Source organism: Anguilla rostrata, chromosome 7 (genome assembly GCF_018555375.3).
Source record: "Anguilla rostrata isolate EN2019 chromosome 7, ASM1855537v3, whole genome shotgun sequence".
NCBI lineage: Eukaryota > Metazoa > Chordata > Actinopteri > Anguilliformes > Anguillidae > Anguilla > Anguilla rostrata.
In genome coordinates, this window is record NC_057939.1 from 48,133,366 (window position 1) to 48,156,036 (window position 22,671).

General features: G+C 43.9%; 1 protein-coding gene across 1 annotated transcript; it reads left to right on the plus strand.

The window, feature by feature from the left end:
• Positions 1 to 9,984: 9,984 nt before the first annotated feature.
• Positions 9,985 to 22,226, plus strand: LOC135259900 (interferon-related developmental regulator 1-like). Its single transcript, XM_064344822.1, has 12 exons — positions 9,985 to 10,211; positions 13,979 to 14,083; positions 14,896 to 14,977; positions 15,790 to 15,914; positions 16,885 to 17,042; positions 17,335 to 17,385; positions 18,682 to 18,860; positions 19,806 to 19,914; positions 20,299 to 20,433; positions 20,646 to 20,774; positions 21,258 to 21,353; positions 21,820 to 22,226. The coding sequence occupies exons 1-12, from the start codon at positions 10,175 to 10,177 to the stop codon at positions 21,904 to 21,906; spliced, it is 1,293 nt and encodes a 430-aa protein (XP_064200892.1). The 5' UTR covers positions 9,985 to 10,174; the 3' UTR covers positions 21,907 to 22,226.
• Positions 22,227 to 22,671: the final 445 nt, after the last annotated feature.

Sequence of the window (22,671 nt, forward strand, 5' to 3'; positions counted from 1 at the left end):
TTAAAGCATTAAAACCCCTTTAATTGGCATTTTATTTTCCAGCGTTTCATCGTGAGACAAAGTTCAGGATAAATCTAGTCTGGATCCAGGCCACCAAAGAGTAGGGATGAGCTAACCACTGCATGCTAGGTAACTTAAGGTAACAGAACACCGTATCATAGTTTAATAGTTAGGGACCTGGGCTTGTATTCAAAGCTTATGAGTTTTATTCCCAGGCGAGGCTCTACCGTTGTAGCCTCGAGCAAGTCACTTAACCTGAATATCTTCAGTGAAACATATATTTGTATAGAGAATTGTATGTTTAAAAAATATCATCTGCAGGATTTTCTGTGGATAAGAGTGTCTGCAAAAATGTAAAGTCATGCAAATTTTGCATTTCCCCATTCAGACGGATTTTTCGCCAGAGCTACACCGCTCAGCCTCAGCTGTCACAGAGAGTACGTTTCCAGGTTGCGTGTGACTGACGGCACAGCGTACCGCGAGGCTCCCGAACATCCTACAGAGGAATCCTTAAGACCGAGAGCCCTGCTACTGGGAGATATGAAACCTGTCGCGCGTTCCAGCCGTGAGAGCCTGTCCAAATGCCTGGTTCCGTCCAACGCTCTTCTCTCTGTCTGTCGAAGTAACTCAGCCTGTCTGTCCCTCTCGGTGCACTCCAACTTGGAAAATGGAGACTGAAGCAGACACGGGAAAATGTTTGGTGTTAAATCAACTCTGATGGAGGACTTCCCATATATCCCTTGCCATGTATACAAAATGGTTGCACATAATGCATGCCATTCACGGTAATAAGCAGTAAAATTATTTCACAGTATCATATTGCCCAAAATACTGCAAAATACTGTGCCATTAACCAAAACTTTAAGAGTGGAGAGTATTATACATGGATTTCCTTCATGTTGCATGTACTTGGTTCCTTTGAAATATCCTTGTATGATGTTTGAATGCTCAAGTGTGATTGAATTGTACTTGTCTGTTTAAAGTTTTTATAAAGTACATGTTTTGCTGCTTTTGGAAGCAGTAAGTGTCGCGACAGGCCCACGATCTGGATCGAGCATTCCGAACTGAAAAAAATGAAGGAAGCGGAGCAGAAATGAAGAGTAAAGGCTTTGGAGCGGCGCGTTTTCTTCCTGTGCTATGTGCGTAATTTCAGTCGATCTGCTTTCCCCGTTTACCTTATGCTTTCCTCTCTACTGAAATCAAAGCAGTCGCAATTTCACTTCAGAATAACAGTACGACAGATCAAATCAAGATTCGGTATGGTCTAGCAGCTTCGAAGCACCATTTTGTTAAGGTTTATTTATTTATTTTGTACTGTAGAGACTTCCATCGCGCCGAAAGAGTGGCATGTTTTCTCCCTGATGCGACACCCTTGGTTGAGTCGTATGAATTATTGAACGCCGTGCCGTTCGCAGATCAGATTGATATTCAAAGGCTTCCCCTCTGGAACCAGTCATTGGTATTCCAATCGCACGGCCGTGTGAATACTGCCTCTCGTGTTGCCGCGACGTGATTGGCAGACACACAAGCACGCACGCACACACACACACTGTCAGTGCAGCTCCTGTGCTTTCTTTCTGAAGCGAGTGTGGGAATGGCGAAAGCTCAGGTGAGTGGGCGGGCAGTGGGAGTCTTGATTGATATGACAGCTGTCAATGACTAGATTTCTGCCTGGTCTGATGTTAATGACCAACCCCTTTCGAACTGGGTGCATATGCAATGGCCTTTAATATTATTCCCTGTTCCAGATAGACTTCTGAGGCATTAAAGAAGTATTATTTAGTAGTTATTTTGGCATTAGTAGTAGTAGTATTTTTCAAAAGATAAAAAAAAACAAAAACAAATAACATGTAAATTATTATCTGATATAGTATTTTGGTAAGACTGTAGTGGTTTACTGTCTCCAGCCCTGAATATCACTGTGTATATATTTGCTGCTCGTCTTTGGTATTTTTTGGTTGTTTGAAAGAAGAGCACCCCCTAGTGTCACCTTTACTTGCTTAACTGGATGATGCTATTTGGGATTGATTTTATTCGCAGAGCTGCACTGTCTGACATGACAAATCACACGGGAGAGAGGAAGCGTCACAAGATTAGATATAACAGTGGTGACCACATTATTATCTATGTCATCAACAAACCTACAATCGATTCTGTGTGTGTGTGTGTGTGTGAGAGAGAGAGAGAGAGAGAGAGAGAGTTTGGATTGAATAGTAGCAACTTTAAAAATAGCAATGGTATTTGTAGGTTTTGAAATAAATCTGATTCTTTCCCAGGATCGCATTGCTGTAGCTTGCTTTGTGACATCCTTAAATGCAACCATGTGTTTTATCAAGCAGAAAGAAGCTGCTGAGCTGGTTTCCGTCAAATCTGTGCTACTGATGTTAACTTTGGAAGTTTTTCAGCACCTTAATTTACTCCCCACGTGTGTGTTTAATCAGGAGGTTTTTATTAAATGTACCATTTAGGGGGCTTAGACTGTTTTCAATGTAAACACTAACGTATTTGTCTATCACTGCTAAGAGCACTGTGCTGTATCTCAAAAGCTTAACCGTTATCAGTCGGTTACGGTGTAATTTGTAACCGGATTTAACGCCTTTTATCGTGTCATTAGGTTCACCTGATTACACGCTGTAATGACTGAGGCGGAACCATGTTTGTTTATGGTCGCGAGGTCGCGTCCTCGGTGGAGGATTCCTGCTGGAACGCTGACGGAATGTTTTGTTGGAACAGTCAACCAGGGAAGGATTCCTGTCCCAGACTAAAAATGACGTAGGGACTGTTTTGATGGCCTCAAACACCTCAGTGTCATTCGGTCACGGTTGTGATTCGATTAGGACTAGATTAAGCCTTATTGCTGGGGATATTTTCAAACTTGGAACCATTGGTTCAATTTGTTATTCGGCTTATATCGCGTTAATTACGACAGAAAAACAGGAAAAGGGGGTAATTAAATGCTACTATGTAGGCTAATATTCAGCGTGGTTCCCCTCTCAATTACTGTTTTCAGATATCCTTAAATTAGCAACTGGAAAAGACATTTCACGATCAGCGGGTCTTGACCAAACAAAATTTCTGTACTCTGCACACATTCCTGTACCTGTTCACATTCAATTTCATTCGTTTATGTGCACATTTAGTGGAAAAATCATGCTGCATTTTGGCTGGTAAAAATTCTTACATTCTGTTTGTGAGTCAAACCTGGTTTCTTCAAATACCCATATTTAGTCAGTTTAAGCATTTGAACTCCTGAATATAATACGATAGCCAAACAGATTAATATGCTACAACCAATGACACCCAATAATAATAATGTGCAGTTTCTGGGTATAGATGTTTCATTTGCTGTTCACATTAACTGAGACTACACAGGAAAAGCCACAATGGATTCAGTGAAATATTTATAAAATCAAACTCTGAAGTTCGGTTCCAGGAAGCTAAAGTTAATCTTGGCCTCCCCTCACATTGAGCATATTGGGTAGATGACATTAGGCCTGCTGTCTGCTGAATTCAAATGCTGGTATCATGCAGAAACACAGCAGGGGGTGACTGACTTAGAGTCTCTCAGTATTCAGCACACTGAACTAATCAATACTAGCCTTCATCACAAAGATCACTGTCTGTGCAGCCGCAATGGGAAATGAATCCTTCTTAATAATGAATATCTCTCTCTCTCTCTCTCTCTCAATATATCTTTTTATGGGGGCGACCCATCTTTAGTTTATGGTAAGACTGGGAAAATGAAGACCAAATATGTTGATTTTTGAATATACTATTAACAATGAGAATATTTTGGTACAGTACTGTGTAGAAAGTTCATTTCTGCTTCTCTACCTGCCACTCGTGCAAAATCATGCCTTCACAAATCTGCACACACAGATGCTCACAGATACACACACACACACACACACACACACACACACACAGCTTGAAAACGTTAGCTCTCAACCCTTTTGGCCTGAAACGTGAGTCTACAGCAGCTCCTTGGTGGCATCTTCATGTAGCTAATTCAATGGCTGCCCCACTGTGGCAACGTTTCTGTGCATTTTTATCATTTGCTCCCGTGATAGAAACTCAACTTCAGCTGACCCCCCCACGTATTCCCCTCGCACACCGGCCAGACCTCCTCATATCCCAGCATTCCTGCCACCGCCGGCGAGCGGCTTCTCCCTAACCGGCGGGCCAGGCAGCCCGCGGCATAAATCACCGCAAGCTACCTGTTCCCGAGGACGTCGGAGATCTGTCAAAGATGGCGGCCTTCCACCGACCTCTGTCCCCGGCGCGTTGTAGGCGTGCTCCATCTCGCCGAGCCGCTGGCGAGGGCCCCCGACGAGGGCCCCCAGGGAGCGCTATGAGCGATGTAACCCCCATCATTTAAGGGGGGGGGGATAAAGCGTAGGCAGGAGATTGCTCATCACCGCGACACATCCGCACGTCAGGAACGATTCTGCTCTCCACGTGTCTCTGGCAGCCGGGGACTCTCGGCTGGTTGTTTTGCCTGATTGAGTGCCTCTTGAATAGGACACGACGGGTCACGGTGGGATCACCGGATAAACGAGACAGAGGACGCGCTGGACTACATACGGGGCCCACACACCCACTCAAATGCATACAAACACAGGCAAGCACTCGTGCATGCACACACACACAAACCACAGCTGAAACCATGAGATTTTGAATGTCTCTGTGCTGACCAGGGGTTTGTAGTGGGGGAATGCTGGGGGGGCGGCCTTGGGGGATGGAGCTCAAAAGGCCTGGACTAAGAAGACAGAGACTGCATTTACACAGGGCCCAAAATTTCTTGCAACACCCCTGGTACTGACCCTAAGCCCTTTAGTAACACTCATCCAGACGTCCAGCTATGTGTTTGTCTTCATGCTGACTACGATTACGTTTTTTAAAATTCCATTTAGTAATTTTTGAGACCATCGTACAACTACATCAAAACTAACCTTGTTGTTTATGCATATGTACACTTCTATAATGCTTCTTATTTTTTTCAAACAGGAAGGAAGGCAACAGGAAATGCATACACTCCCTGTTTGCGTGGATACTCATTATGTTTGTGCTGTGCTGTAACTTCCCCTGTATGGTCACTCTTTCTAAGGCAGACTCTATTTTTCTTCTCATTCAGTTCCATGGTATTTCAAATGGCACAATTTTCATTTTTCTCTCTAACGTGAGCCAGTCCATGAACGGCAGCTCCGAGTCCCTCTGGGTCCATATCTCCAAATTAATACACTGAGTTTTTATTAACTTTTTTATGAAGTAATTTCCATTCGAGGCTTCTACCGTGCTTCCAAATGTCTGACATTGAGATATGAAAAAGTTTGGAGACTGAGGTTCATCAGCATTGACTTTCCCTACCTGTCACTCTGACTGGTAAGCATTGTGACACAAGCAGTGGTTATTAACCTAGAAACATGCCCAATATAAACCTGTATAAAGTGTGATTGACTGACAATCTTTTACTACTTGGCAAATTGTACAGGCTGGAAACTTATTTTATTGCTTCCATAGTGAACTGTTAAGGTATGAAAATATTCATGATAAATTGCCAGCTGTTAATATAATGCTTACTGTACCAAATGGTGGTAATAATCTTATAGTTCACTGAGCTCAGGAATAAAACATACTGGCATGTAGGTTACGTTATGCTTCCCTTTTCTTTAAGAATATGTGTAAACAGATGAGTCCCACATATCTGTGTTACTACTAATATAATAAAAAGCAATACATGCTCCATTGTACAGTTATTTGGCCATTTATGCTGTTTTTAGGGTTTAACTTAGTTCACTGACTAACCTGAGTTACCCCTGCACTTTAATGAACTGTGTTCTTTCTTTAGTCTTTCATTCACATGTAAATTTCCCAGACTACTTTCAACTCTTAATACAGTACATGCTGTTCCTACTAGTCTCAAATGACCTCTTTTTAAGGAGGTTTAATAGTTAGAATCATGCTATGTACCCACAGGGCATAGAAGAATTCCTCTTTGAATATTTTACCAAAGAAAACTTCTGATTGGTTACTTGGATTTACAAACACTTCCTGATTGGAGGACTCTCAGGAAGGACCCTGGCTGTGGGGATCACCAAGGTAACAGCGAAAAACCAAGATGTTCCTCAAGCAGCTCCGGCTGCTTGCAGTATAGAACATTCCGTTAGCTTTTCAGAACAAAAAGGCTGCCATGCATGATCTCTTGTGTCATGTGGGTTCACTGGCTTCACTGCAAGGTGATTTGAAATCCTGAAAAGCACTATATACAATACATTATTCTCCTCCACAACTTTGTCTCTGTACAGACAGCAAAGGTGCTGGAATCCACGCTATGTGGTTGCTAAACTGCTGTCAGCCAAAGTTCAAATCTCTGGGCAGTTCACTCAAGGAGTTTTATAAGCCCATAAACCACCTTTTTCTGATCAGACTGAGGAGTTACAGCCGAAGAATGTGAAAGGACGGCGTAAAATATATCTGACTTAGAGGAAGGTTTTAAGATTTGTGAAGCAGGTCAGGGGGGCAGTCTACCTTTAGTACTGAATTCAATACCAGTTTCCCAGTACAGTGGCTTTCACAATCCTCCCAGAGGTAACGAACAAAAAACAAACGAACAAAAAAACGTTCAGACATCTCTGTGTCTGTTTTATTGTACAAATGTATGTTATTGTGTGCCTGGGGTTCCCAGTCAGACGGTAAAGGCACTCTGTGCGGGTACGTATGAAGTTGTGTAGCCCAGATATTTCTATTTTAATTTTGATTTACGTCATTAGCCAACTATGGCTGGGATTCCACAGCTGCAGGACACAACTGACTTCACCCTTCATTCCCCGAGACAGGGTGGATTTAAGTCCAGGCATAAGATACCCCCATCCACTCATCCCTAAGGATACTCACAGGTTGCCAGCTGTCATCAGTGGGAAAATAGACACTGATTCACAGGCTGACTATACACAGCAAAATGTTGAGCACAAAATCAACTTTGATAAGAGTATTTTTAACACTGATAGAGTATGTGTGGCTCCTACTAGTCACATTCAAACTTTGTTCCGTGATGCTTTACCATCTACAATGCTTTTTGTGTGATTTAGCAGAGTGCACATGCTTCGGCTGATGTGCTTGTAAATCAGATGCAGCGACTGCAAACAATGACAGAAGAGAACACGAGACTGTGTGTATGGAGGCCCCATTCGTTTGAATGCCGATTTGTACTGGTTGAGGCACCTTCAGCGCTGGCTAACTTTGGCTGGACTCCTGCAGCATAGTACAGAAACACCCCCCCCCCCCCACCTCACACTGTAGAGGTATGTTTTCTAGAATTGTGTTGACTTTCACCATATTATATTGCACCAATTACTTGGACATGGTACAACCCCACTGAATAAGGAAGTACAGTTATGTTGAAATGTACTGTGCATCATGTTGTATGATGCAAGTCAGATCTGGGTCAAATACGTATTTGTTTTGGCCAGGCGCAATTGAACCTGCCAATATGACCAGAAGGCGGGGTTTGCACTTTTTGAGAGTATTTCATTGGTTCCAATACACCAGACATGATCAGTAAAGCATAGAAAAGTATTTGAATCCAAAACAAATATGTATTTGACCCAGGTCTAGTGCAAGTAAAAGAGAAAATACAATGCATTGCACATTTTGAGTGACTGGAACAGCAGCATCATTCAACACAATAGCACATATGATCCTTGAATGCTGCCCAAAGGCACTGTAAACTGCACAGTTTAATGGTTATGTGCTCAGAAATGTCAAAGGCACCTCTTTGTTCCGTGTGGACCAAAAGTATAATCCCATTGAACTAAATGACCAATAACATTGACAAATTAACATTTATCCACACTGTACAAGCAGGCACAACAACGTGTGCCAGTTGTGATGGATTGCATACGAATTGATCCACAAGGCAAAAAATGACAGAGATGAAGATGATGGAAATTAAATGCCATTATGCAAGGTCCATTAAACTTTTTATTCCCCCGAAGAATCCTATTTTAGGCAGGATGTAAAAAAAAAACAAGAACATTAGTAGGGACAACAAGTTTCCGAGTAGCCGACACCATAATAAATTGACTCTGATACTGTTGTTCTGTTGCCAGAAAACACACAGTCAGTATTCCACGCTGTTCCATTTATATGTTAATTTGAAATGGCATGGCGTGACAGCAGTTGTCCACTTACACTAATTGTCCTCCTACACAGCCTCTTGATTTCAACAGCCTTATCCTGCTCCCCTGTACAAGTACACATGCATGGCCGCATCACCTGTAGAGATGTGCACCAAAAGATACTACTGAACAATGAAACCAACTGGCATTATTACATGTTCAGAATTACTGGCAGAATAGATGCAATGTGTGTTTATAGGGGCATACATATAAAGCTAGATTTACTTCTTCATTAAAATGGGTTTCACTACACTCACATTTGTAATCTTTTTTGTCATTTTGAGGCAAAGAAGATTATTTTTTTCTTGGACGCAGAACCTACTAGAGCACCAAAGGGACATGCAGCTGCACATATGAGATAGGTTTCCCATATGACGTTTTTATGAGCTCAAGAAAAGCACATGTGCATTGGAGACTTTGACATTTTTCAAAGGACACGCAACTTCTTTGAAATTCACCAAACATCGCATGTGGAAAAGCGATTTGAGTTTCAGATCAGTGCAAGATATGAAATGAGAGAAAGGATGACATTTTACTGTATACAGAATTATCCTGGACTTGCTTCCAGTAGGTTTCTGTGTGTAGTGCTGCATGTGATACATTAATGCAATCAATTCACGGCAAGCTAAAGCCCAACTCTTCTCTTTAATAGAAAGTGTTTTAGATGAGTTCCTGAATGGAACCCACACAGAGAACCATTTTCCATGCTTGAAGTGAGAAGTACTGTATACACTGTATTTAGACCCATCTGTACATAGCAGATAAGGTGGCAGCGAGGAAAGCCCTGGGGTCCTCAGGTCTGATAGCCTAGTGGCTGGTACTCCTGATAAATAAATGTTAGAGAACTGTGTGCAGTGCATTTTCCTCCACAAGTTGAATTTCCAGATCTCCTACATTGTGGCAGGTGAATTTGGCACAGCACCAGGCCTCCTTTGCAGATAGCGTTTCTTTAATTTTGCAACCTCATCAGAAATTTGGAAAAGGAAAGCGGTGTAGTATCATTTAGCATTTTACTGAGCCCTGAGACGTTGCTTCAGTGGTACTGAACAGTCACTCACAACACAGAACCTCAGTGATTTAGATACTGCATGTTCTTAATATGCATTGACCTTGTCAAATAAACAAATAACTATTTTTTTCATTTAAACAATAAAAAAAAAAGACTACGGAATAGCCAACAAATTCAATTTACAGTCAAACACCGCAACTCTCACGTGTACTGTGCATGCAGTTATTTTGAAATATGTAAAAATTAAAAAAAAATTAAAATGGAGTGGGTCACTGAACATGTATAGCTTATTAAGTAGGCTTGAGAACAGTTGAAATACCATATTGCTGTAGTATCTTGAAAAGGTATTGCTGTTACCTTGTACCCGTGTAGGCCTATAATAGGCTGTGGAGAAGTATACAGTTCTTCTATGTTTTTTGGATATTTACAGTACATTGAAATAGATCAGTACTTATGTACAGTATCACCATACACCACTGCTATTAGATGCTACCTGACACTCAAATCTGGTGTGTATGCTATTAGCTACGCCGGTGATTTAAGCCCCAAAAAGATAGTCGATAAAAGATGGAATTAAGACAGGTTAGACGTTTGTAGGAATTTTTGGTATAACCATTGGTCTTAACGTTATTCTCTTCCTGTCTGCATGGAGACGTGACAAGCAAACGTGACAAACTCACAGCCAATCACAAACATGGTGCCCTGCAACCGGATTGGCTACATAAATGACAAACTGCTCGATTTCCCGTTAAGGACCTCCTCGTATACGTAGCGCATGTCGGCACTATAAAAGCTTGTTGCCAGCAAAGCTTCGTTCAGCCCTAGTTTTAGAGGGAAAATGTATCGTTTTTGTCCACAGATTTTCACCGGGACTGCTTTCAACTCCTATTTGTTAACGCTGCTACTTGAAGGTTTTTATTTGAAGAGACATTGCACTAGAAATTGGTCGTCGATTGGCTGATTTTTGTGAACGTTCTTATAATTTTGTATGAAAATGCCAAGGTCCAAGAAGAGGAGTAACCGAGGTAAGAGTCGGTGTCCGTTTGTTTTGACTGGTTAGCATGTTCCAGCCCTGCTTTACGCGAAAGGAAGCATGGGATACGTAGTTCTTTGTATGACGTTCCGTGTCACCAGATCAACGATGACCTACAGTGAGCACGACTACATTACCCATCGGTTTGTTGCCTGTGTTTTATTTGGATGGTAGCCATCATTTTCTTGAGAAATACCAAGTTGTTCCATTGCATTTTGTTTAGAATTTTGAGCGAAGTTGCGCACATAGTATTTCAAGACGGAATATTATAATGACTAATTTGAGCATTCAGGCTAATGACAGTACGGTGGATAGCTAGCTTTACTGAGCTGGAACAATGTATTATGGATCTAATGCGTAGCAAGAAATCCATTAATTATTGAAGTTACACACACGGTATGGGGGCCTATACCCAATTCGTCGTTTAGAAACTCCCATTGTCATCTAAAACGGTCCGTCTGGTATTAAGATTGTTGTCGTGATGTGCTTAACCACCACGTAAGAGAATTTGGCGTTTGTCCCAGTGTGTTCCGTTCTTGACTACTGCCGGGGACACATTGTTCCAGTGTAGAGAAACAAATAGTTTATCCTTAAGATCTCTGATCTGTCTTAACTAATTTAAGTTATTTTCCATTTGCGATGGCTGGGTGTTTATTTTGTCTCGAATTCGGGACGTTGAACCTTCCTCTAGCTCTGGGGTTATTTGAGGACAGGCCGACTACCTAGATTTGGGAACAGCTGACCCATTTTAAGCAGCCATCATAGCTAGCTAGGATTGCATAAGGCGTAGCCTAAATTGAACCCGTTAAATTAGACTAAACGTCAAGGAAACCCGATTCACTATAACGTTAATTGCTTGTTCTAAAATGTTGCCCTCGTGAATTGCTTCAGGGTTTACTGTATTTTATTTTTGCCAGATCGTACTGCATTGGGTTTGCGGTTGCTTGTTCTGAAATGTTATTCAGCTCTACCTTATATTTGAAAGACTAGATTACGTTATGAAGGAAAATTCGAGTCCGTTTATTTTTGAATGCATCAACTCTCATAAACGGCCCGTTTAAATTCCAAGTAGCTAGTCTAGTTACATAGACTACACGTGCTTGTAAAGTTCTGTTTGTTAGCTAGCTAGTTAACTATGTTGTATATCGATGATGCCAAACGCTGCGAGTCTCACTAGATTCAGCCTGAGGAGATAGAGGATTTAAAACCAGCTTTGTATAGACTACCACAGCCTTTAGGCCAGTCCCCATAATGAACACAGGAAATGGTCAGTATCCGGTACATTTATGTAGTCTGCGATCAGGGTTTTTTTAAATCGGAGATTATGGTGAAATCAAAACGGGTGTTTTTGGCATCAAGTACTCTTGTCCGTATGTGCCAGAGAGGGAAGGCGTCATGAAATTGACTAAAGATCCTTAATTGCAACCGTAATTGCAAAATTGGGGGGGCAACAACAAAAACTATTCAGGTTTAGTGTGGTTCTTATTAACGTAGCCTGTAATACTCAGTGTCCTTGTTGTGTTGCCTAGCACCCTACCTGGCAGCTGATCTTGAAAATTTCACGCCCCCAAATATTGTGCCTATATTGCAACAAGGGAATAAGTCATTTTGGTTGTTTTGCTTGGAAAACAATTGTAGCCTTACTTGGTGCTAGTTTTGCTGCCATTATTATTGTTGCTGCTGCCTGTCGTTTGTTCCAATTTATATGAACTGCGAAGAATGGAAAATCCACCTGCACTCCTTATTATAACTGAAGGTGCTGCACATGCATGGCTTCAAAATGGCCCATGTGATGCTCTTTCAGAAATCCACCTAACAGGTCCTCACAAGGGTGGACTTCTGGCCTGTAAATACAGGTCGTAGCATTAGGCTATTTGGTCTGTCATAATGAATGCACTGCTGCATTAGTTTGATACTTGGTCTGCTTGCTTTAAAATGACTAGATGAAACCCTGGTAAGGAATGTGTCCAAAAAAGGTTGCAGTTTGTTTCCCATTAATATCGCTAGCTGGGTTTGACTACCTTTTTTTTTTTGGCTGGCATGCTATGTTTCACAGTTTGATATGGAGATTATGGAATGTACTGTTCTACAATGGAGTAACTAACTAAACTTGTTTAACCACAATGATAAGAAATGACATTACAGGTATTTAGGAGATTCTCTTATCCAGAGCGACTTGCACAACTTTTTACATACATTTACATGGTATCCATTTATCCAGCTGGATGTATACTGAAGGAATTCAGGTGAAGTACCTTGTTCAAAGGTACAGCGGCAATGTCCCACCCAGGAATCGAACCTGCAACCATTAGGCTACAAGACCAGTACCATACCCATTACACTACACCAGTGGTGTCAAACTCGTTGCCATGGAGGGCCGTGTGTATGCAGGTTTTCATTCCAACCAATTAATGCTGCCTTAATCGAGTCCAATTACTCATTCAGCCTCTAACTCTGAAGCCAATAGATTTTAACTGCAATTGAAGCCATTCAGAAATATAATGAAAACTCTGACAATACTCATCACACGGCCCTCCATGGCAACGAGTTTGACACCACTGCACTACACTCTCAACCAGATATCAGATCCCTCATTTGGTTCAAAAACTTCTAGCCTACACCAAATTCTCCATGTGAAAGTTACAATTTAAGACCTTGCTCCCAAACACCAGTTTTGTCATCTTTACAAAAGTAGCATAACACTCTGTTCTTGGCACTGCACGGGAGGAAGGCTGTATGAATGTTGCTTATGATTTCTGTTTCATCTGTGAAAGAGGGGAGCGCAATATGTGGTTCACATGTTATCAATATGGGACATAGGCTATGTTAAGCACATTGGTTACAGCACGGTAATATTTCCATGGCAGCAAGTCCTCCCACTCTTAATTGTAAAGGGAACTGGGCTTAAAGGTCACAAAGTTAATGCATTTTCGAATAACCATTCGAAGGATTCGATGAGGAAGTTGGAGACGTGTTTGTGCTCTGTAAGGTGGAAGAATTTAATAACCGTGTATAAGACGCGTGTTCTGAGACTGCCTCTTGGCCTTGACAGGTGAAAGTGGTGTTAGCTTAATGTAATCAAGGCTACTCCTACTCGCGTGCCAAGCATAGTTTTAAGCGTATCGTTGGCAGTTTGCCAAACTACAAATGCCATCATTTTTCAGTTCATACCTGGACTTTTGGATTGACAATGTATAACTCATAATACAACATAATGCAGAAAACGGGCCATTCAGCCAAACGATGCTTGCCCTTTCCTGAACTAAATTGTACCTAGTGCTCTGATTACCAACAGACTAGATGGTATCTAACACTGTATCAAGCCTTGTCTTGAAAATCCCCAGAGTTCCTGCCTCTACCATGTGACCTGGCAGACTATTCCACACACTGACTGTGTGCGTGATAAAATTCTTCCTAGTGCTGGTATCAAATCCTCTTTAGAAAGGGGATAGGCCACAGCGGTACAACCTAACGCGTACCGAACTTCGCGAATGACGGACCCCAGTGGGAAGGTGTCTCTTCATGTGACGGTGGGAGAGTGAGGTTTGAAGCCCGTAATCAGTGGAGCTACAGTAAGCTGTCTGTCACATGTCTTGTTTTAACCTATCAAAATGTTCCATCACTGATCAAAATTTCTGTCCAATTTTATTTCCTGGTGAATTGTTGAGGGCTGAGGACTAAATCTGACAGACCGTATTTGCCCCACCCCTCCCCAGTTAAGTAACGTCTCATGTGTTCGTGTGTTTTTGGGGCCTACAGGGGGCCAGCAGAGGGCAGTGCAGCCGTTCAGCGATGAGGACGCCTCCATCGAAACCCTCAGCCGCTGCAGCAGCTTCAGCGAGACGGCCAGCGTGGCGGACGACGGTGAGCGACTGGTCACCCGGTGTGCCCATACGAGGGGGGTGGGGGGGGGAGGGGGGTGAGTGGGAGGCGCACTGGCATTCTACAGTAGAGCATTCGGACAAGGTTGCGTAACTCCATGGTTTATCAATTTAAGAACAACTGACTGACAATCAGGGCATTCACCATTAGACCTGGATATAGTGTCTGTGGTTCCTAGGGTCTTGACTGTATATTACACTGTTTCAATAGACAGGATATTATACTCTCTCCATAGACTCTGACTGTGGATTGGGGACAGTTGTTTGAGGAAAATGTTCTAAAATGAAAAATACAAGTGTTCAAAATTCATTGATCAAGAGGCCAGCTGTAACGAAGACAAGAATGCACAGGGATCCCCCAGGACTGAATTTGAGAACTGCTGGAATAGAGCATATCTAGCACTGTGTAAAGCCCGGTCTTGAATGACTGGAAGTCAAAAGGTGAAACCGGCTAACCGAAACCTGTGCAAAGGGGCATCTGCCAAGCGTACAGTGATGGAAACTGACAAACCGTGTGAGCCGTAATGGCTCCCCATGGACTGCTGTGCAGGGTAAGCACTGGGCAAAATCAATAGAACAAGGAAAAGCGGAAGACCGGGGTTTGTAACTGTGATACCGTGGAATTCCGTGCACGAGCTAGCAACTGTGCAGCCGCAGATGAGGCTCGCCACATTAACGCTCAGCTTCGGTATTTCCCGGCTGAAGTAAATCAATGGCGCTTAATGCTGGAGGAACATTTGCCTAACAGATTTTTGTCTCTTGGGCATTTAATTAAAATTCCTTTCTCGCGAGCAGGAGGAGAGGCGGCGGAGGACGTGGCCCTGGAGGACTTCCAGTACAAGCTAAAGGGTTTCATCGACAGCACTGTGGATAAAAGGTCCGTTTCTGTTCAAGGCTGTTCTGTGTGCTCACCAGTCCACTGTACTCGTACATCATCTTTGAGTAGGAGTGCTGCTCTTTGATAATTTGGATCATAAGAATGGCTGAAGTCTCAGGAAGAACCGTAATTGTCTCTGTAACTTTGAGTGCAGCCTCTGATCGAGCCCTTTGAGAATGGAATCTCGGTTACACCCATTTCGATTGGAATAGGACCCACTTGCACGCCACAGCTTGAAAAACCTGAATGACCAATTTCTATACTGCCCTACAAAGCCTAACTGCAGTAACTACGCAAAGGGTAAAACTGAGAAATGGCTTTAAAGTGTTTTAACTGGCCAGCCGTCATGGTTTTTGGGCATAAAAATGACCTCATGAATACATGTACAATTAGTGCAATATCACTTGTATACCTATAACCCATTTGACTGGCCAGTTAAATCACTATAAAGCCATTTTTCTCAGTTTTACCCTTTGCGTAGTTACTGCAGTTAGGCTTTGTAGGGCAGTATAGACAAACCATGGTGTTTTGCCAATACAGCTTAGTGCAGTGGTTCAAGAGCTATTTATATAGTTTCATATATCAACACATTTGAACATTAATCCAAATTCCTCAACAGACTGCATTCGGCATCAATTTGAGGATGGAGTCCATACCGTTCAAAGCATTTTGTCCAGTGTTTTCCAATTAGTAACACAGAACTAACACAGTCTTCCCCCCCCCCCCCCCCTGACTTTAATTGCCAAACCTTTCAATCCTTATCTGATGCATTCTGATACACTCAGTCATAAGTGCGTTTTCTGCATTTACAGTGCTAAAACCAGGCAGAGCGCTCTAGACGGATTGAAGACTGCCATGGCAACCAAAATCCTGTCCGAGTTTATCCTGGAGAGGAGAATGACCATCACAGACAGCATCGAGCGGTGTCTGAAGAAAGGTATTTCAGCAGTGTTCTTCCTGTTGTGCTGTCTCTCCTCGCTCAGTGCTGTCTGTATAGTTACATAAAGTACTCCACATTCATTTCTGTAACAGCCAATCGTATTCAGAGTGGCAATCACAGCCTCCTATCGTGTACCTTAAGATGGATATTACAATATACTGTAATGAAGCAAAACCGCGTAGAGAGCTACAGCCTGATTGGAATCTCCAGTCCAGGAAGGCTGAAGTGTCTCTTGGTTTTCAGTGCATCTCAGCATTTCACAGTGGTAATAAACACTAAATAGTTCCCCCCCCCCCCCCCCAGTTCAAAATATCCTGTCTCAATTTGATACATCATATTAGTCCTATAGTAAAGAAACAAATCGTATTAAGCTGTGCTTCAGACTCCAAAAAAAGGGAGGAAAAAAACGCTAAGGTTTCGGTTTACTTTCGCCTGGAGCCCTGCACATTTCAAACCGTGTATGGTCGAGTTCTGAGAGCTTGGCCATTTATTTTATTTTTCTTTCTCCGCCTCTAGATTAGTTTAGCTAGAAATCTTATTTAGTCTTTCCTTGTTCTGTTGCAGTTCCATTTTGTATATCATTCTTTGGCTCTATTTGGCATTTTAGCAGTTGGTAGTAACGGTAGTACTTTATAGTTTGTTTATTGTTAAGATTTAGTAGTTGGACTAGTTTTTATAATTGTGCTCTCACTCACAACCCCAGTTTGTGTCTTTTTAAAATTGAAGTGGGTGGAGACAAGCCAAAAGCTGGTGTTTCTGTACACTTGTCATTGGCTAGAGTCCTTGAACCTCGTTTCCGAGGGTTACGTTAACGGCGAGTTAAAAAGAAGCCACAAAGAGCAGCTGACAGTGGCTGTCCAGAGTTGGAGCCCAAATCTAAAGGTCTGGGAGATTAGCACGGGAATGACTGTTGTACTGATGGGCGTGGCCTTGTTTCCACTGACCGGTGTCGTCCTATCACCTGAAGGCAAAGGGGAGGAGCAACGGGCGGCCGCCTCCCTGGCCTGCCTCCTCTGCATCCAGCTGGGCTCCGGGATCGAGAGCGAGGAGGTGTTCAAGACCCTCAAACCCGTCTTCAAGAACATCCTCAACGACGGGACTGCCAACATTCAGGCTCGGCAAGCGGTGAGTGAGAGCCAAGAGGGAGTCGGCGTTATTTTCAGTGGAGACAAGCCCTGGCTCGACCGTTTATTCTCCGTACTGTTTTTGACTATCGTTCACTATAGCAGCACACTACTTTTCTTGGAAATGTTTTAGCGTAGTCTGGCACCAGTGTTGGTATGCTCGGTACTGACGTTTGGATTGTAAAGCCACAATTGATTGGAAGAAAAACTGGCACGCACACCGGCCCTTCAGGACTTGTGCATCTGTGTTGTCCCTCCCTAACCCCCCCCCCCCCCCTTTCTGATCTTTTCAGTGTACAACAAGTTTGGGCATTTGCAGTTTGGTCGCTGAAGACGACATCTTGGTAAGCATAGCGCTAGGTCTCATTTTTAGAACTCTGCATAATGAGCAATCATGAGTAAAGCCTGGAAAATGGTCCATGAAAAAGCTATGAAATTTGTCTCCTTGGATTTAATTTATTTCAGGGCTACTCAACTCCAGGTCCTGCAGGCTGCAGTGTCTGCAGGTATTTACTCCACCCATGCACTACAGCAAGAGATTTCACTAGTGAGCTTACTTCCTGAATCAAGGAGGTAAAATAAGTGAAATCGGGTGGTGTAGGGCATGGTTGGAGAAAATGCCTCTAGGACCTGGAGTTGAGTAGCGCTGGTCTATATGGATGTCACCCACGTAAGAATTATTTTTCATAAGATCGTCCTGTCTGAACACTACTGTACGCCAATGTATAATGGCTGGACTTCAGCACTTCTGATACTACGATACTGCATTTAAAATGCACATTCGACCCGGGCCTGTACAGAATACAGTGGTGGCAGAGCCTTTAGTGAGCGGCGATGTGGAATCCTGCTGCGCAGTGCGTTTCGTTGACGCGCGTATCTCTGGCGTGATTGGAGTCCATTGCCCGAAGCGCGTTTCTCCACCCACTCCCCCTCTCTTTGCTCGGGGACCCCAGTCCGTCGCCTGCGGGGCTGCTGCGATGGTGCCGCTCGTGCTTGATGAACTGTGTAATTGAGTATATCCGTCTTGCTTTATGCACAGATGCAGGCCAGGCTCACCAAGATTAAGGTTTTGTGCCCCAAGACCAGATCTGAGTCGAATAATTATTTGAAGTGCGTCAACCCTGTAGACCGCAGCAGTTCCTGCTGAGTTATGTTCAGAGGTTTTTATTTATCAATATTGAATTATTCATTTTCATTTGAATTTTAATTATTATAATTTCTGTGAAACCAATGCAGTTAAAATCTGAGCCCCCCTCCATGTGCTCATTCTCGACCTGCAAAGAGATGGCTTTTCAGATGTATGTATTTGACGTGGGGGTGTGTTGAGGAAGCGTGAGGTACGATGGTGTGCTGAAAGGGCGTGTTCTGACGCCTGGTTCCTGCTGGTTTTGTACTTCAGGATGCGTGCGGTACGATGACGTGCTCAAGGCTCTGTTCTCCAGGCTACAGCTGGCTGTGTTTTGTGGTTTTGGGACTTGTAGTTTATGCCTGTAGTACCCTGAGGTTTTATTCTCCAGGCACAATTCTGCACTTTAGGGCGTGTCTGTTACAGAGTGCTTCTACACCATGGTATCCACATTCCAGCTCGCTGTTAATCTGTTTTGCGTATCAAATGATTTATTATTTTTTTTTTTTTTAAGGACGTGTACTCGACCATGGAGTGCTTCGAAGGCCTGTTCTCCAGGAGCTACGCGAAGGGGGACGAGAGTCGCGCCACGTTGGGGCACCAGACCACCGTGCTGCACACCCACGCCCTTCTGTCCTGGGCCCTCCTCCTCACCATCTGCCCCGCCTCCGAAGTCCGGAACATTCTCAGGAAGTACGTCAATCTTATGTATTTATTGGCTAATGGTGTAACTTCATCACTCACTCAGTCACAGACATTCGTGTTTGTAGGGCTAGCCCCGCTGTTGCGGTCCTAGCCCTACAAACACGAACGTCTGTGACTGACTGAGTGAGTGAAGTTACACCATTGGTCGGCCGGATCACGTGTGTTGGGTCCAGCCATTTACTAAGTTTTGACCTGGTCTTGTTTTTCCCTCATTCTTGTGACGCTTAAACTCCTCTGCCAGTTCGACCGTTTTAATAGCCCATCGTGTGAAGTGCCACAAAATGGCTGGAGCTGAATTACGGAGTACTGCGGAATGCCTTTCCCGCACTGCAGTACAAGTGAGCACTTTGAGCATCAGTGCTCCTATTTCTGCTTTAATTGGGAGCTTGTGTGATTATGGGCACTTTCAGTTTTACTTAAAAGTACTCAATTAGAGCGACTAGCGCTTCTCTCACCGCGTGCTGTATCAGTGGCCATTTTAACGTTTTATTGGGTTTGTTCAATTAAGATGCAGCTAGAGCCATCACACACTTGGTCTTAATACCCCCACATAAAACACTCAAACGGATTATAAGCGTTTGCAAATGCGCAAGTCCATTACGAGTGTAGGAAATGGAAAATTCGTGTTTGCTAATCGTCCAAGTTTAGCGGCTTTTCCCTGCTGTGCGGTTCGCTGCTCTGAATGTTCTGAGTACATTCCCTCCATTATAATCTTGTCTATCGGACTCTCTCTGTCCATAATCTGAGCCGATTCATTGGGTTAAGCTGCAGAACTGACCCTAGAACAGCGCCTGTGCCTGTGAAGCCACTGAGTACGAAGCACTGATCTAGGATCGGCTTCCCCTGTCTGAATCTTAACATCATCCATTGGGCTGAAAGGGAGAACTGGCCCCAGATCAGCGCTGTAGCTCATGCGCTCCGCTGTGCTCTCAGGCACCTGCCCAGGCTGCCCACCCTGCTGGAGAGCGAGGACGTGAACATGAGGATCGCCGCGGGAGAGACCATCGCCCTGCTGTTTGAGCTGGCCAGAGACCTGGACGCTGTGAGTAGGGCGCCACGCCTCCTCCATCGCAGAGTAGCTCTGTGGCTTTTGTAGTTCTCTTTCAGACCTTAAAACAGTACTACAAAAGGGAGGGCTAAGAATTTATCAGACTAATTTCAGTTGATTGTTATAGTGCCACCAAGTGGCTGATGGTGTTAGCCTGTGCTGCAGCTGGACAGTCAAATCTGAGCCGTTACCCTGGGGAGCCTTGCTCCTTTTTGATATTTGGCCCCTCTAATAGAATGTAGAAAATCATAACTGTGATTATACATTTGTGTAGCTCTTTTTAAAACCATAAATGTGGATTTTTAAAAGCCTTAATTAAGGATAAAGGATCATAAGCATTTGCCTCTCCTCACCCCCCATAATGCACCCTTTCCGCAGGAGTTTGAGCATGAAGGCCTGGAGCCCCTGTGTGAGAAGCTGACCGCCCTGGCCACCGACTGCCACAAGCACAGGGCCAAGAACGACAAGCGCAAGCAGAGGTCCGTGTTCCGGGACGTCCTGCGCGGCGTGGAGGTGCGTGAGCGTAGAGTCGGCACGAGGGTGGTCCTGGGACCACTGGCTTAAAAAAAAAAAAAAAAATTTAAAAAATTTTTTTTTTTAAAACCCAGAGAAATAAATATGTTCACACGTTACTGTTGGATGGTGGCTGAGCAGGGAGGGGTTTGACATCTAGTATGCAGACAGAATTTGACAGTGAACCCCGTTGGGGCTCCCTGTCTCCCCAGGAGGGCGACTTCCAGACAGAGACGATCCGCTTCGGGACAGAGCGCATGGAGATCGACAGCTGGGTGAGGAAGAGGATGTACGACGCCTTCCGGGAGTTTGTGGGGTCGGGAATGAACTACCACCTGCAGGTAAAATGTCAAAATGGCCGCCGTGCAGTCGCGTACAGCATGGCTTTAATGCAGAGTGAACTGGGGAGGACTGGGTGGCACGGTCTTCATACCTTATGGATAATGAATGCTAATGTTTGTGGCACAGTGTTGCTTGTATAACTTGTACATATCTGCCTGTCTGTTTCAACTGCTTTGGATTAAGCAGAAAATTGGGTCACGTATCTGAGATACAGCTGAGTTCCACCACCTTGTTTCCTAGAGATCACATCCTGCTTTCAGTAGAAGGGGTGTGAGTTGAAAATGTACAGGACCCGTAGATCTCTGGGAGCAGGGTTGGGCCAGCCCTGCTTTACATATTCAGGGCGTCTGCGTGTGTGTAGAACGAGCTGCAGCGCAGTTTGGTCCCGTGCCAGTCCCATACGCACGCGGTGAACTGAACTGGGTCGCGACGTGCCCGTTCTCCCCCCCCCCTTCCTAACCGCCGTTCCCTCTGCTTGCCAGGCCAACGAGTTCATCCGGGACGTGTTCGCGCTCGGGCCGCCGGTGATGGTGGACTCTGCCACGCTCAAGGCCATGAAAATCTCCCGCTTCGAAAGGGTGAGCCGTCCTCTGGTGTCGTCCTTTAAAAACGCGAGGCTGACTGACCGTGGGACACAGGCGCCCTAAAACTGGGGATGGGATCGCCCTTTAATTTCAAATCTACGAAATGAAGTACTTTAGCCAAGCAAGCGCAGGATTCACCTTCCATAACAGGCCAGGGGTATCTGCAGTTTATTTCGATAAGAGGAGGGCCGTGGCTAATGTGTTAATGCATTGCACTTTTATTAAATTTAATCGTAACATTTAGAATCCAGACCCTGCAGTGACTGGAGAGCCACAGGGTCTGCTTTTTTTTAAATTGCTAATTGCCAATTTAATTGCTCAATTTAGGCAGTTTTGATTTGCTTGGTAAATTCCCTGACACGATTTCTTGGGTCTAAATTTGGAGCTTAATTTTTTTTAAATGTATTTACATTTTTGGCTTGTGAACTTCCTGGAACTAATCATGCCTCGTATTTTGCAGCATCTCTACAACGCGGCCGCTTTTAAAGCCCGTACCAAGGCCCGGAGCAAGGTTCGAGACAAGCGGGTGGACGTCGGAGAGTTCTAGACATTCTAAAACTAGCTAGTTCCTTTAAAGTGTCACCATTAACCCTTTTTTTAAAGAAAAGAAATGTATTGGTAGTAGTATCGAATTAATTTATATATTTATTTGGATTTTTACCTAAATCACGTATCTTATTGTAATTTTTTGAATAATTGTATCCTTAAAGTACTGTAATTGTTGCAATTAACCTATGAACCCCCCTCCCACCCCACAAAACCTTGCATGCTATTACCTGTACTTTATTCTGTACTTTAATCCACACTTTACATTATTTTGTGTTTTGGGGGGAAAAGGGCACTCTAAAATAAATCTGAATTGGCAGACTGCGCGTATCTCTAAATGTACACCCCAGAACGGCTGTTCGCCGCACGTAATTTGAAACCCGTTCGTCATTTGACTGACGAGTGCAAATGGCGGTAGATCGTTAACGGAGGAGGTTTAAGGCCCTTCCCGTCTGCGAAGGGTTGATAAGTTGGCGGGAAGCCCGAAATCGATCGGCGGATCGCAGGTTGTTTCTGGGTGCGTTGCATGCGGGTTTAACCACTAGGTGCCCCTTATCGGGGAAGGGTCGGCTGCAGAAAGCCGGCGTGGAGCCGATCGGTAGCGAGGACTAAAGGGCTATTCATCTGTCGAGTGGAAATCGATGCCGAAAGAAGATGTAGAACCACAGTCCTAAACTGCTGAGGAATTGGGAGGTTTTTGGTGCTTGAGGTAGACTTAACTGAACATGAAGCGTGCGCTCCTGTAATTTTGTATAGGTGCCATGTC